The sequence below is a fragment of the Cervus canadensis genome, chromosome 3 (assembly GCF_019320065.1).
Source record: "Cervus canadensis isolate Bull #8, Minnesota chromosome 3, ASM1932006v1, whole genome shotgun sequence".
Taxonomy (NCBI): Eukaryota; Metazoa; Chordata; class Mammalia; order Artiodactyla; family Cervidae; genus Cervus; species Cervus canadensis.
In genome coordinates this window covers 110,119,728-110,135,245 of record NC_057388.1, presented here as the reverse complement: position 1 = coordinate 110,135,245, position 15,518 = coordinate 110,119,728, and the positions used below count along the sequence as shown (strand labels likewise).

Sequence of the window (15,518 nt, the reverse complement as noted above, 5' to 3'; positions counted from 1 at the left end):
CCGGGCAGGAGCCCCCGCCAGGGACCACACACACACAGTAACCACTCCAACGCTCCAACAGTCTCCAGTAAGAACAGCCCATTCTCTTGTGACGAAACAAAGGACAGGGACGGTGAATTATTTATCCAAGGACGTGGAGTAAACAGTGTCAAGGGCAGGGCTGTAATTTAACACACACTATTTAAAATCTAACTTTACTCAAATGAAGAACTTTTCACTGATGACTGAATTCCACAGACATGCTATTTGCATCTATTTTGAGCAATACAATTACCAAACACATTCATTCTCAGAGAGAATTCTAAGCAGGTAACTATGGATGCAACACAACCTTTACATCTATCCTCTCAATACTCAGCTTTAAGGATGAACTATAAGCATTCATCATATACAATATTTCTTGAACTGAATGTCAACAGCTAACAGCATTAGATTTTGAAAGTTCTAAGTGTAAATAAACGTTTTGTAACTGGGAAATGCTCAACCAAGGTACACACGTTAACTGCTGGCTCAAATCTTGGCAATGACATTCCAGGTGGGGGAGGAGGGGTCTATCTCAGAGACTCCACAGAAGCCACCTCGCAGTTCTGGCTAGAACTAAGGGTCTGTGGCTCCCCGAAGCTCACTTCTGTTAACAACAAGACACAACAACACAATATTTACAGAATCAAATCTGGTCTTCTTGCCACTTCTTGATTCAAAAGACAAATTAAAAGCACCCACGTATGGAGTAAGACTGGGGGGGCCCTTATAAATTGACCCTTGAACAATTCAGGAGTCAGGGGTCCACACAGTTGAGAATCCACGTGTAACTTTTGCCTCTCTTACTGATTAACACAAACAGTCAATCAGCACGTTTCATATGGTATACGAGTTACATACTGTACTCTTACAAGGAAGTAAGCGAGGAAAAGGAAAAATGTTATTACAAAAGTCAAAAGCAAGAGAGAATACGTTCACAGTACTGTACTTATTTACTGCCACCTCAAGTGTATACCATCTGCTTTCAAGAACAACCAGCGGGCTGTTAGTAGTACCCACGAGAACACGGTCTTATACGACACACAACACGGAAGATGCTCTATGTCTCACTAACACCTGATACCAAACATGGAAAAACATGAAGGAGTGTCAGTTGCTCAGTCGTGTCCAGCTCCTTGCGACCCTATGGGCTGTAGTATCCTAGGCTCCTCGTCCATGGAATTCTCCAGGCAAGTACTAGAGTGGGTTGCCCTCCTCCAGGGGATCGTCCTGACCCAGGCATCAAACCCTGGGTAAAAAAACCACTGCAGGCAGATTCTTTATCATCTGAGCCACCAGGGAAGAGCAAATTCTAGGAGATACTAAGGGACAGGGAAGCCTGGCGTGCTGCAGTCCATGGGGTCACAAAGAGTCAGACACAACTCAGTGACTGAACAACAATGTGGAAAAGAAATGCCTATTTGTTTAGGGGTATGATGGCTCAGGCACTGCTGATGAAGCATCAGGAATATGCTACACAGCAGTCTAGCCTGTACACGAAGGAACGAATGCCGAGGAGTGTTTACAGTGCGCACTGCTACAGTCCTGTTCGTCATTCAGGGCTGGTACCACTGTTGCGTGTTTCAAACATCCCTTACCTGTGATGATAAGGTGATCAGCAGTTTCCTCAATCATGAGAGAGAGAGGCACAGTGTTTGGTAATATAACTCTCTGAAGGCCAAGTCATAAAACAGGAAGAAAGCTAACACGGTATTAATTTTATGGTCAGCATCACTCACTCCCTGCTTCTGAAAGCACAGGCTGTCCACTTCCCTGCAAGTCCTGCTCACGACGGTCTGCAGGATGAATACTCGGGTGACGAGGAGGAGGGTGATGAAGACACTGAAGTCTATGTGTCTTCACAGACAAAGACACCGGGTTTTCACAGGAAGACCTCATATTCACAGCAGCGAACGTGTTACTGGGCGGCGTGACGATTCTTCACCATGAAGTGGAGGTGGGTCATTACAGAAGCCTGCCCCCTCTGGTCTTCAGGCTCACTGGGCTGGGGGCGGGGGAGGAGCAGGCAGAGGGGCAGTCTTGCTGCCCTGGGTGGCTGAGGTGGGAGGTGGAGGGGCAGGAGGGGCAGGCCCATTCGGCCTCACGTGATGGAGGCACATCGGAGCTCCTGCCCCGGCGCCTGTGCTCTTCTCTGCACCCACATCCGTATAGCACCCACCCCGCGCCCACTGTTCGCTGTAGTCTCGGCGCCCATACCCCGGAAGACCCACGGTGTGACGCAGGTCAGCAGCCGTCCTCGATGACCACAGCGTGCTGCCTGGGGGTCTGCCGAGTGTCCCCCAGCTCTGCCGCCTCCCTGGCGCCTCTTCGATGTCGTCAGGCCTGGGCTGGAGGCTGTGGTCCCCACCCAGTCGTCCCCCGGGAGCTCCCCTCACGTGGCGTCCTCTGGCTGCCCGCATCCTGCTCCAAGGCCCCCCAAGCCTGTCCCCACCCCCCCACCATGCCTTCCCCAACTGGTTCAGCCGCAAGTCCTGTGAAATCACATGACGCGTCCGGACGTCTCCCCAGCAGGAATGTGTCGCCCCTGACCTGGGGACGTTCTCAGCTCTCTCTCCAGCAAGGATGGCATCTTCAAGGCTGTGGGCCTCCCAAGCTCACGTGACGCTCTCTCTGTCGGGGTCTCTGACACGTTGCTGGTGAGCCTTTCCTTGGAAAACCGTGCGTACAGAGCCCGGAAGGTCCCCGTGGCCCCAGCCTAGAGGTTCCATTAGAGATGTGCTCTCTGAGCCAGCAGACCTTCCTGTCCTTTCATGGGGTCTGGTGGCCACGGGCACCGCCTGAGGTCAGAGCCCCCGTGAAGGCCGTTCTGAACCACCAGGTGCTTCCTGACGGTAAGGACCAGGCATTGACAGAACAATCCAGAAAAAGGGCTCTGGGGTCCTGGCCCTCCCACCATCCCACCAGAGGATGGACTGCTGAGGGTGAGCAGCTTTACAGACTGACCACAAACCCGAGCGCTCGCGCACAGGACCTGCCCTGGTAACTGCCCTTTCTGGTGGTCTTTCCCAGAACAGGCACCGCTGTCCGGCTGGAAACCTGTCCAGGCAGCGGTCCCTTCTGCTCAGTGACCGTCCCGACGGCACAGGGGGCACTCTGCTGCCCGTGGGGGCCAAGCGCTGCTTCTCCGTCCTCATGGCAGCTGTAAAGCCAGACTGCTTTCTACACTCATAAAGCCACGCTTCCCTGGCGTTCAGCTCTTCCTTTCCGGCTCTGTCACCTTCCTTTTGCTGCATGCTGTCATATAAGGTATGAAAGAGCAGCATAATATGCCATTTTGAACAAACTAGAAGCAAATTTTAGGGTTCTCTTCACAATTTTAAGGCTCTCTTGAAAACTCTTGACAATTTTTAAAGCAACATGGTTACTAAATTTTTTTTTTCTTCTTTACGACTAATAAGAGAAAGTAAATTTTAAGGTATGTAAGATAAACGTTGCAGAAGGAAATGGCAACCCACTCCAGTATCCTTGCCTGGAGAATCCCATGGACAGAGGAGCCTGGCAGGCTACAGTCCATGGGATCGCAAGAGTTGGACACGACTTAGCAACTAAACCAAGATAAATGTAAAGCTTTAACAAAACATATGGATATACTTTGAGCTTGAAAATTTTTCAGAAAAAGTAAATTAACTAAAAACATATCTGAATTTTGTATAAATAAAATATGTAAACTTAAAATATTATGAAAATAACACATCACAATTGCTTAGTAATTTTTAATTACACCAATGTCACTGGAAATTAAACAGAATTAGTAAAAGCACGCATAGAAGAAAAAAACGTTATTATACATACGGACTTCACTTTTTCTCAAATCATGTCTGTAGAAATGCCTTTCTTATGGCAATCCTGAACACACTCCCAATACGAGATAAAAAGGGATGTCACAAGAAGTGCAAAGCTTTTGTGCCTGTGTGTAGCTGCCGCCACACCTTCACAAATTTCCTTTCCTTGACAGTGGTCCTCACACTGCATTCCCTGTCTTGCAGGGGTGGTCCCCACAGACCAGACAGCTGGACATCTTCCAGGAGCGTCCTGCCTCTTCCCTGCGCCCCAGGAGCACGCCCAGCGCCATGAGCAACACTCGTGGGACTGCACTAGCCATGATGGAAAACACAGGGAAGTGCAACGGGCACTTCTCACTGGATCCCGTTTGCCGCAGGGGGCATGCTCAGGCGGAGGTGAGGGGTCAGCGTATGACCACACTGAGCTCCGGGCGGGAGCAACCAGAGGTGGCCCCGGAATCGTCAGAGCGGACTGCAGACAGACGGGGGGTTCCCACGGCTCCGATTCCCCACGGCACCTGCAGGCTTGTTTCCACTTCTCCCAGCTCCTGGGGGCCCCACACATGTTCTGAATGTTTCCATCAGTTTTGATACATTTTAACTTCTTATAATAGATTTGTGCATAATTTTGGCAACAAATGATACAACAGACTAGCATCTACATATACTTCATGCATTCATGACAAACAGTTCTTAATTTTTTCAGTGTTCTAGACTGAGTAGTTTTATCTGCCAGTGTTTTGAAATTGTCACAAATCTCCAAAAAGTTTGGCAATGTATTTCTTGAAGAAAAAAAAAAAAATCTGCCTAAGTGGACCTGCAAAGTTCAAACCTGCATTGTTCAAGGGTCAACTGGACTTTGATTTTACCCTGTTATCATTTCTTCTTCAGAAAAACAAGGTAACAAATCTTGCCCACTAAACAAAACAAAACCAACACTCGGGGGAGCATAAGCGTGCTCTCAGGAACCGAGTCCAGCACGGCTGCAGCCGCCTCGCCCCGCACAGTGGACCACACGGAGCTCGCCGTGATGGGAGGCGCCAGCCCCACCGCCCTCTCAGAGCCATGGGACTCCCAGGGCAGGCACGCTCCCTGCCCACAGTCCACACGGACAAACGCACGTGTCACCCTGCTCACCGAGCTCCCAACTGCGAGAGACCACGCAGCTGCTCTGAGCTCCACACATCAGCTCGCTTGTCAAAGGAGGCGAGACCCACAACTCAGAAGACTGTTCTGAGACAATATGAGATATGAGAGCCCATAAGAAATGGCCACTATTTGCTTCAGTGACTAGATGATATATGGAAAAATCATATTAATTGATTAGATGTAAATGACCAGGCAACAAAGCACTTCAATTTTCCGTAGGTAAATTAAACATACTGAGATGATATTTAATTTTACAATCTGCATAGCAAAATATGAAAAATTTTAATATATGGTTTAAAACTTTTTAATAAGGTCAGACTTAAAGAATACTTTAAAGATTTAAAGCATTATAATATAGATATTATATGATTTTTCCAAATTCTTTAACCTCAGTGAGACTGTCAGCACGCACAACTGAGGAGCTGGAGCAGGACCAACTTCTGAGTGACTCTCAGTCCTAACGAAGGACTCATCAGAAACCCGGGGCTTGTGTCACTGAGCAGTAACGTCGTACCCTCCATGAGACGGTTTTAGAGTTAACTGAAAGGTGTTGCTAAGCACGTGTTCTCATTTTGGCGGAAGAGCTCAGAGATACTCGAGCCCCTGCCGGAAGCCCAGGCTCACCAAGCGCAGAAGCGGGTCTGCCGTGAACAGCCACGCCCTCCCCTGTGACCCCTCACGTGGCACTGGGCTCCTGGTTCCCAAGTCCTGCCTCACGTGGTGCGCCTCAGGAAGCCTCCAGCATCAAGCATACCCCGGCTCTTCCCTGAACCCGCTGCCAATTGTGGCCAATTTAACTCTCTGTTACAGCTTGTTTTTCTTGTTTTCAAGCACAAATTCAACAAACATCTACTGAGCGCTAGCTGTGGGGACCCTGGCTCAGAGCACGAGGCCCTCAGTGAAGCGGGAGACACAGAGACAGGACTGCCAGCACAGTGACACGCAGTAAGACAACGACTACGTAACTCATCTGTGAGGGACTGTAGGCCCCAAAGGAGGGAGAACTTTTGCTTCTTCCCCAAAATATCTTAGACTAGGAATCAGGGTATCTGACTGTTGCCTCACTTACACAAAAAGCTTTGAAGACATGACCTCCCAGGTGAGGGTAACCTGTGCAGTGGCACACTCAGTCTGCGGTACTTGACCTTAGAGGGCCACGGCACAGACTATGTAACAAAACTAAGTTACGCGAGAAACAAAAATTTTGCACACAAAATCAAGAACAGAGTAAGGGAACAAGTGATGTCAGCCTTCCTCTACTGTTCCTATAAAATGACAAAAGTAGCTTTTTATCTGAGAAGAGAGAAAGTATTCAAAATAAGAGGCTCTGCTTTTCTGGAAGAAAATTAAACTGCTGCCCCAGAAGAACAGGCAGTTGCTATCCCACATCTGGCAGCCTCCTGTCACCTGCACTGATGTAACACTGATTTCATGTGATAGCATGGATACCAAATTCCGAAGTTAGAATTATTAATAAGTAAATTAGTAACACAAGAACTGTTAGCACTGACCGCCAAAGATTAACATAAGACAAAAATGTGTCATTCACCTCTAAACGCTGTCCAAATTAACACTGTAATTCTCTTTTATCTAACAGAAGTGTCACTGAAGCACACTCACCTTTTTATCAAAAAATTTGGATTGCAATGGTATTTACTTTAGTATATTTAACTTGGCTTACATTTTATATTTACATAGACTGTTATAAACAAAATACAGTCTGTATGTGTCTCTCCAACATTTTTATAATTAAAGCTTGTCAACTAAATTTTAAAGACAGATATTTGGGGGCAGGAAGAGTTTCTTAAGAAAGGAAACAACAAAAACAATATGTGAAAGGCTTCTGTAGCAATAAGTATTTGCCAATCTTAGAATTATTATTTGATAATAGATATACATTCCCCCAAATCTGATGTACTACATTTGTTTTAAACAGTCATCACAGAACAAGACAATCAACACTAATTTTTGTAATGATCACCCTTTCCTATAACCCCCCCAGCCTCCCCTTGCCATATGAACACATACAGAGAGAATGATACATACCATTTTCGGGGGAAAGTTTGTCATAAGCATCTTCATAAATATAATTCCTTCTTATTGTAACATTAATTCCATCCAGAAATGGACCATCTCCTTGAACTTCCTGCTTATCTGCATAAATCAACCTTTGAAAGATCTAAAAGAGGAGAAACTATAAGGTTACTTGAAAACAACAGACATTTCGTCACAAACACAAGCAACCAAAAGGAAAACTATTAAATAAACCTTAACTTCTTTATATGCATAAATCCTGAGACAAGTTTTAAAGGCCAAGATACCAAATACTGATGTTATACCTCATCAATAAATGTGCAGTATTTACATAATATTGCTCCTTTTCCCCACTTCACAACGAATTTTTAGAATCCCTTGCTATGGCACATTTTCGTTACTTCCTTCTGGAGACTTCTATACAACTCCAGGTGGAGCAGGATTCTATGCAACTCCAGGTGGAGCAGGATTCACAGGGCAGCTGTGAGAAGCGGTGCACTGATGCTGCTGGTATCAGTAGGGCGATCCCCAGGGTGAGAAAACCCCAGGAGTAGGTTTTACGCTAAAAGTCCAGTAGAGGGCGCTCAGGAGTTATGGAACACCATGTGTGTATGAGTTTGGAAGCGTGTGTGGGGTTTCTTTTCTTTTTTGTACTTTTTACTGGAATATAGTTGATTTACAATGTTGTGTTAATGTGTGTGTTTTAATGAAGAAATGTCAACAGTGTTAAATGTTCACCCTGTGAGAAGAGTGGGCAGGCCTAAAAACACCCTCTTGAAGCTGTTTCGTAAGCAGTGAAGTGTGGCAGTTTTCAGAAATTTGCTAAGTTGGTGAATACAAACAAAACATCCTTCAACAGGTATTTAGTTGGGTTATGCTTTTATAAACCATGGTCAACTACTACATCTAGTGAGAAAACATACTACTTAATCACAGGCACTAGCCAGCTTTAGAAAATTTCCCACTGGTGTTACTTTTAAAGACTGAGCCCACTGAGTCAATCGGCAAAGAACCAACTGCATACCTTCACCCGCTCCTCAAACGGAACCACAAAGGGCAGCTGGGTCAGGATGGCAAGCTGCCTCTCCTCGGACACGGACAGCGGCGGGGACTCCAGACCTACTGCAAGCAGAGAACGCCCTGTGAGGCCGCCCGTCCCCTCCAGACTCGGGGCTGCGCTCTGTGAGGCAGGGGGTACTACTGGGGCTGCCAAGGGCGGGGTGGGGCTGGCCACCTGGGCACAAGGCGCTTTCCTGCTACGACCGAGGTCAGAAACCACAGGCCGGGAGCCCGCAGAGCACTCACCGTCCAGCGTGGACCGCAGGGGCCCGATCCTCCCCATGCGCCGGAACCGCCACGCGCTCCTGGACGCCGGGACGTAGAGCTGGGTGACCTGTGGGGCCACAGCCTGCTCAGCGCCTGCCCGATCTCAGTCCCGCCCGCGCCTTCCCAGAGGACCTTCCCACGCGGGCCACCCTCTACACTTTCACACTGCAGTTATGCTTCCTAAATACACTCCAGGGAACTCTCCACTTGCTCTAATCAACAACATGTAATATCTGGACATAGTGAATCACCACACAATGATCGCTTCACAAAGAAGCCATATCACCCTTAAAAACTAGCAGTTTATTACCATTACCAAATATTCATGTTCTCATGATTAAAAGAAGTTGTGTGAATGAGTAGCCAAATAAGGCTGGTAGAGTATTAACCCACCGTCTCGCAGATCCCCTCCATCTGACCCTGTCAGAAACGCCCACGGGCCCGAGGCCCTCACTGCTACAGGACCAGCCGCAGCTCCTCAGCCTGGGCCGTGGGCAGGGCTGGGCGCCACACGCTTAATGCAAAGATGCAGCATGCATGCGGACAAAGCAATGCTTCTAAAACACTCCTGATATTTCTTTTCTTTAACATTTCTGTAGTTATGCTTCTATACTTTAGTCACTCTCTGCCCCCAGCCCCAAGATTCTAAGATGAAATCCAGTCATGTGTTTTCCTGACAAACAAAAATGAAAACACCCCGAGTCCTTTGGTAATGTTATTTTCATTATTTCAGAATATGTTACACTACTGAATTTACTTTACATCTAGATCTCAGTAATATTCACATTTGTCTCCGTCCCTTTAGAAAATCATAAATAAGTTCCATCTCTTTTAAGTATTAATACTAAAAATATATTGATACAATAAAAGAAAAAGTTTTTCAACCCCCCCCCCCAAAAACCATTACACGTCAATACACTTTGTGGTTTAGAGCAAATTAGGATTAACAACAAATGCAGGATGCATGTGTAAGCCAGAGACACTGTTATGCGTTCTCTTATGTGATCTGAGAGTCAGCAACAAGTTTACTGTTAATATTAATTACAAAATAAACAACTTCAAAAGATTTATTCTTCTCAGAAAATATACAAGCTGAAAAAGTAAGTTTAATGAAGAATATGTAAAAGATCTTCCAGGAATACCTTATCTGCTTTAATATCCTCTTGCTCTGACAGCCAGTGATTGGGGGGGCAGAAGTTCCTCCGTGTGTCCCTGGACTTCAGCATCTTCACCAGGTTGGTGATGACCTGAGGGGGGAACAGGACCAGGTCACGCAGGCAGCCCGGGGACACCCGCACACCACAGAGGCAGAGGCATGCACAGCTTCCCTCAGCGCCCGGGATGGGGGCCCTCCGTGAGGGGCCGCTAGACCAACGGCAAACCCACTCACGTGAGAGCGTCTCACTGTGACCACAGGAGGAAACTTATGTACAAAGTGGTCAAGTACCCACCAACAAAGAGAGAAAATGACACAAACCTGTGCAAGGGTTGACTTTTTAAAAACTACAAGGGAGGCAGTAGTTTTTTCTGAAAAACACTCTGTTTGAGGGTGCTGGTGGGAAGAGGGGGGCAGTGTCCTAGATGCACCTTGTACATCTTCCAGAGACATTTTCAGTATCTACCGAACGGAAGCCTCTGGAGTTCGTCTATGTCCCCCCGAATTCCACACAACCCCAGCCGATCCTCCTTCAGAAAGCCTTCCCGCACGCTCTGGTTACCCCACGCCACCCGCTATCCCAGCCCAGACCCGCACTGCTGGGAACATCAGCCCCTCGGTAAACAGAACCCTGCCATGAGCCCCCGAAACAGAAGGCGACTGCCTGCCTAGAAAAGCAGTTGGCACCCAATGATTGACAGTGGTAAATCCTGTGATGGATGATTAAAGATATCTAACAGTACTGTCGGGCTTCAAAAGACACGAAGTTACACACTAAACAGAAATGTGTTTTGCAGTAAACAAAGATAAACCAACACAAAACTGGGAGACCAAAGTGTCTTTACAAGACCAAGGCCTTTACAAGCAGGAGCTGATCCTGCAACCGCTATGTACTTAGTGACTCTGACTCCGTTTTCTGATAGTCAGCCAGGCTTCTGTACACACTGCCTCTAACTCAGTAAAACACAATCTGAACAAAGAATTAGGAAATGTCATTCTGCGTCCAACCAAAGTGGGAGAGAGGGGGTTGCTATCTCGGGCCTCCATGACACAGACTCCAGCTGGATCATATAACCAGGAAAGAGAAAAAGTAACACCTGAGCAGATTGGCCATCCAGGCGGAACGACACCAGTGAAAACTGCTCAAGATCTAGAACACAGCTCTTACACTGGTGGGCGTATGCTGTCAGCTTCGCTGTGACACCCACCGCACGGCATCTTAAAGCCTACTAAGACGCCACGGCAAGGAGCCAGCACAGGTGGGCAGTGAGAGCTGGTCATCCTCCACCCGCAGCCACGGCGTCTGCGCGGGGCTAGGCCACACACATGCACTGTTTGATGACTGGGATTAAGCGCGGCTGAAGTGGACTGGGAAGAGCCCAGCGCTCGGTTCCACCTGGCTAACTGCTGGTCCCAAGCAAAGCCTGGCCGCTGACCTAATGTACCTGACTCCTGGGTGTCTCCGTTTTGCTCTTCATGGGAAAGGGTAACATCTCAGTGAGGTACGTTTTGAGTGCTCTTCCAACAGTGGGACAGAAGCAGGATCCCTGGGTATGATGAACATGACACGTCTCTCTCCTTTTATACACCCACACTGGTATTTTAAGTAAATTCAGGTTTAACAGCTATTGTGCTGAAACTTACCCACCACCCACCACTGTCGACAAAAGCCGTGCCTTCTGACAGTTACTGTGTTTGTTCACAGGCCCCAGTTCACCTGCGGCTCCCACGCACCCCGCCCCGCACCCGCCCGCGTCCTGACTCCTCCGCACAGCACAGCTGGAGACGGCGCTCTGCAGAGTGATCACAGCCGCCTGACCCCAGGAGACGAGCTGTCCTCCACCTCCTGGCGCTCAACACCAGCCAACCCCTCCTGCCGAGGATGTTTCTGTTCCAGAGGTGGCAAACACGATTCAACTCTTCAGAGCTAATTAATGCCATAATTTACTTTAAATTGCTGTGAAACTGAACATACACTTTCAATACAGGTATTCCCTTCCGTACTTTCATATTCTAAAGATGAAAAAGAAGTAACAAAAAATGTCCTATCCTGGTATCACTGATCCACTTTCAAAAATAAAGGAAAGAAGGCTGGCCTGGAGGCTCAGTGGTCAAGAATCCGCCTGCCAGTGCAGGAGACCCGGGCTTGATCCCTCATTCAGGAAGATCCCACGTGCTCTGGAGCAGCTAGCTCCGGGAGCCGCAGCCCCGGAGCCCGAGAGCCCGTGCTGCACTGGAGAAGCCACCGCCACGAGGAGCGTGTCGCGGCCACTGGGGAGCAGCCCCGCTCCCACGGCTCAAGAACAGCCCCACGGCAACGAAGACCAGCACAGCCCAAAGAAAATACACACCTCAACCCTTTTAAAAACTAAAGGAAAGGGAAAGGTGGGCATGGCAGAGGGGAGAAAGGAGGAAGGACAAGGCACAGGGTGAGTTGGGCCTGAGCGCCAGCGAGGAAGGGGTGGCAGAAGCCACTGGGAAAAGCGCATCTGAAAGCGCTCAGAAAACAAGACTTGAAGACGCCACGGAGAACACAGCACAGCTGGTAACGCTCTCAGATAAACATCAAATAAAGTTCTTAGTGTAACTCTCTTCTAAACAGTGCTCTATTCAAACGGTATCCCAAATACAGGTTTTTAAAAAGTATAAATGTACCCCAAATATCACACAGGATATACTTGTATCCAAAATGCATTTGCTGTTTATCTGAAATCCAAATTTAACTAGGTAACACGTATTTTTATGTATTATATTTGGCAACATGAGCCCTGGACTAATCCCCAAAATATTTTAGAAATGTCATATCTCCTAAGAACATTTTTGTCCTTTATTTAAACTATTTTTTCTAAGTTGTAGAGAAAAATACAAACTTTAAGAAACCGTGAAAATTTAACTGGATCCAGAGGGTCAATACCAAAATCAGATTGATTATAGTCTTCACAGATACAAATGGAGAAGCTCAAAAAAAAAAAAAAAAAAAAATGGAGAAGCTCTATACAGTCAGCAAAAACAAGACCTGGAGCTGACTGTGGCTCAGCTCATCAGCTCCTTATGGCAAAATTCAGACTTAAATTGAAAAAGTAGGGAAAACCACTAGTCATTACAGTGTGGCCTAAATCAAACCCCCGATGATTATACAGCGGAGGTGACAAATAGATTCAAATGACTGGATCTGGCAGACAGAGTGCCTGAGGAACTATGGACAGAAGTCTGTAACACTGTATATAGGAAGCGCTGACCAAGACCACCCCCAAAGAAAACAAACCAAGAAGGCAATGCAGTTGTCTGAGGAGGCCTTACAAACAGCTGAGAAAAGAGCAGTGAAAGGCAAAGGAGAAAGAGAAACCCACCTGAATCCAAACAGCAAGTTCCAAACAGCAGAGTTCCAAACAGCAAGACGATAAGAAAGCCTTCTGAAGTTAACAATGTAAAGAAACTGAGGAGAACAATAGATTGGGCAAGACTAGAGATCTCTTCAAGAAAATTAGAGATACCAAGGGAACATTTCATGCAAAGATGGGCACAATAAAGGACAGAAACAGAAAGGACCTAATAGAAGTAGAAGATGTTAAGAAAAGGTGGCAAGAGTACACAGAAGAACTACACAAAAAAAATCTTATTGACCTGGATAACCACGACGGTGTGTGTGATCACTTACCTAGAGCCAGACATCCTGGAGTGTGAAGTCAAGTGGGCATTAGGAAGCATCACTACGAACAAAGCTAGTGGAGGTGATGGAATATCAGGTGAGCTATTTGAAATCCTAAAAGATGATGCTCTGAAAGTGCTGCACTCAATATGCCAGCAAATTTGGAAAACACCACAGTGGCCACAGGACAGGAAAAGGTCAGTTTTCATTCCAATCCCAAAGAAAGGCAATGCCAAAGAATGTTCAAACTACCGGACAATTGCACTGATTTCACGTGACAGCAAAGTGCTAGTCACTCAATGCTGTCCGACTCTCTGTTACCCCATGGACTGTAGCCTGCAAGGCTCTTCTGTCCACGGAACTCTCCAGGCAAGAATACTGGAGTGGTTACCATTCCCTTCTCCAGGGGATCCATCCAACCCAGGGGCTGAATTCAGGTCTCCTGCATTGCAGGCGGATTTTTTTACCACTGAGCCACCATGGAAGCCCATGTGCTAGCAAAGTAAAGCTCAAACTAGGCCTCAACAGTACATGAACTGAGAAATTCCAGATGTACAAGCTGGATTTTAAAAAGGCAGAGGAACTAGAGATCAAATTGCCAACATCTGTTGGATCAGATAAAGCAAGAGAATCCAGAAAAACATCTACATCTGCTTCACTGAGTACGCTAAAGCCTCTGACTGTGTGGATCACAACTATGGAATATTCTTAAGAGATAAGAATACCAGACCACCTTACCTGCCTCCGAAGAAACCTGTAAGCAGGTCAAGAAGCAACAGTTAGAACTGAACATGAAACAATGGACTTGTTCAAAATTGAGAAACAAGTACATCAAGGATGTATATTGTCACCCTGCTTATTTAACTTATATGCAGAGTACATCATGTGAAATGCCGGGCTGGAAGACTGCCGGGAAAAATAACAACTTTAGATATGCAGATGATACCACTCTAATGACAAAAAGCGAAGAGGAACTAAATAGCGAGCCTCTTGAAGAGGGAGAAAGAGGAGAGTGAAAAGCTGGCTTAAAACTCAACATTCGACAACGAAGATCATGGCATCTGGTCCCATCACTTCATGGCAAATAGATGGGGGAAAAAGTGGAAACAGCAATGCATTTTATTTTCCTGGCCTCCAAAATCACTGTGGATGGTGACTGCAGCCATGAAATTAAAATATGTTTGCTCCTTGGAAGAAAAGTTATGACAAACCTAGACAGTGTATTAAAAAGCAGAGACATTACTTTGCCTACAAAGCCATACAGTCAAAGCTATGATTTTTCTAGTAGTCATGTATGGATGTGAGAGTTGGACCATAATGAAGGCTGAGGGCTGAAGAACTGATGCTTTCGAATTGTGCTGGAGAAGACTCTTGAGAATCCCTTGGACTGCAAGGAGATCCAACCAGTCCATTCGAAATGAAACCAACCCTGAATATTCATTGGGAGGACTAATGCTAAAGCTGAAGCTCCAATACTCTGGCCACCTGATGTGAACAGCCAACTCACTGGAAAAGACCCTGAAGCTGGGAAAGACTGAGGGCAGGAGGAGAAGGGGACGACAGAGGATGAGATGGTTGGATGGCATCACCAACTCAATGGACATGAGTTTGAGCAAGCTCCGGGAGATGGTGATGGACAGGGAGGCCTGGTGTGGTGCAGTCCATGGGGTTGCAAAGAGTCAGACACAACTCAAATTCTGTGATTTCAAAACACCTTTAAACATATTCCCTTTCTGTACATTCATTTTTAGTACCACAAGCTGCTAGAAATATTTAGTACTGGAAAACCAAAGCTCACAGAAGTAACCATTAAAAAACCACATGAAGTGATGAAAGAGTGTCAAAGGCAATGAAGACTGGAGTAACAGTTTTAAACTGGATCAACACACACCCCGTGCTGAGATAAAAAGACAGTTTTCCTCTCAGTTAATTTTATTAGACTGCCTGGCGCAGATATGCCTACTACAGAAGACAGTATGGACACCGAGAGACTGGTAAGGTTTTAGATTTAAACAGGGCTTCAGTCACTGGGGTGCAAGTCTGCACACTGAGATACGAGGTCACTGACGCCTGCCCCATGGGGACTGACTGCACCCCGGCCTGGAGCCTCCGGCTGACGAGCACCCGCAAAAGGCACCACCAGCAGCAACTCTAACTCCAGTCAACAGCTGTCAACCGATCCTGAGGAGATCCTGAGACAGTAAGACCCGAGAACCAGTGTGTTACAAAATATGAACAAAGATAACAAGCAAGCAAACACCAGGATGACTAAGATGTACCAGCTCAACACACAGTTTTAGCAGACTTTTAGCAGTTATAAAAGTGTCTTTTTGTGTTTATGCCGTGCGTTTTACTCAGCTCCCACATCGTACTCTTCCGC

The 15,518-nt window shown here is 46.7% G+C and overlaps 1 protein-coding gene across 2 annotated transcripts in view; it reads right to left on the bottom strand.

Moving 5' to 3' along the window:
• Positions 1 to 15,518, bottom strand: part of UBE3C (ubiquitin protein ligase E3C) — a 115,881-nt gene that overhangs the window by 36,361 nt on the left and 64,002 nt on the right. Inside the window, exons 14-17 of one of the 2 annotated variants that reach the window (XM_043463991.1) lie at positions 9,476 to 9,580; positions 8,313 to 8,400; positions 8,032 to 8,129; positions 7,020 to 7,152 (exon numbers count right to left, since the gene is read on the bottom strand). In XM_043463991.1, coding sequence (XP_043319926.1) covers positions 7,020 to 7,152; positions 8,032 to 8,129; positions 8,313 to 8,400; positions 9,476 to 9,580 — 424 coding nt within the window. The remainder of the gene's footprint in view (positions 1 to 7,019; positions 7,153 to 8,031; positions 8,130 to 8,312; positions 8,401 to 9,475; positions 9,581 to 15,518) is intronic. The other variant, XM_043463992.1, reaches the window with a different exon arrangement.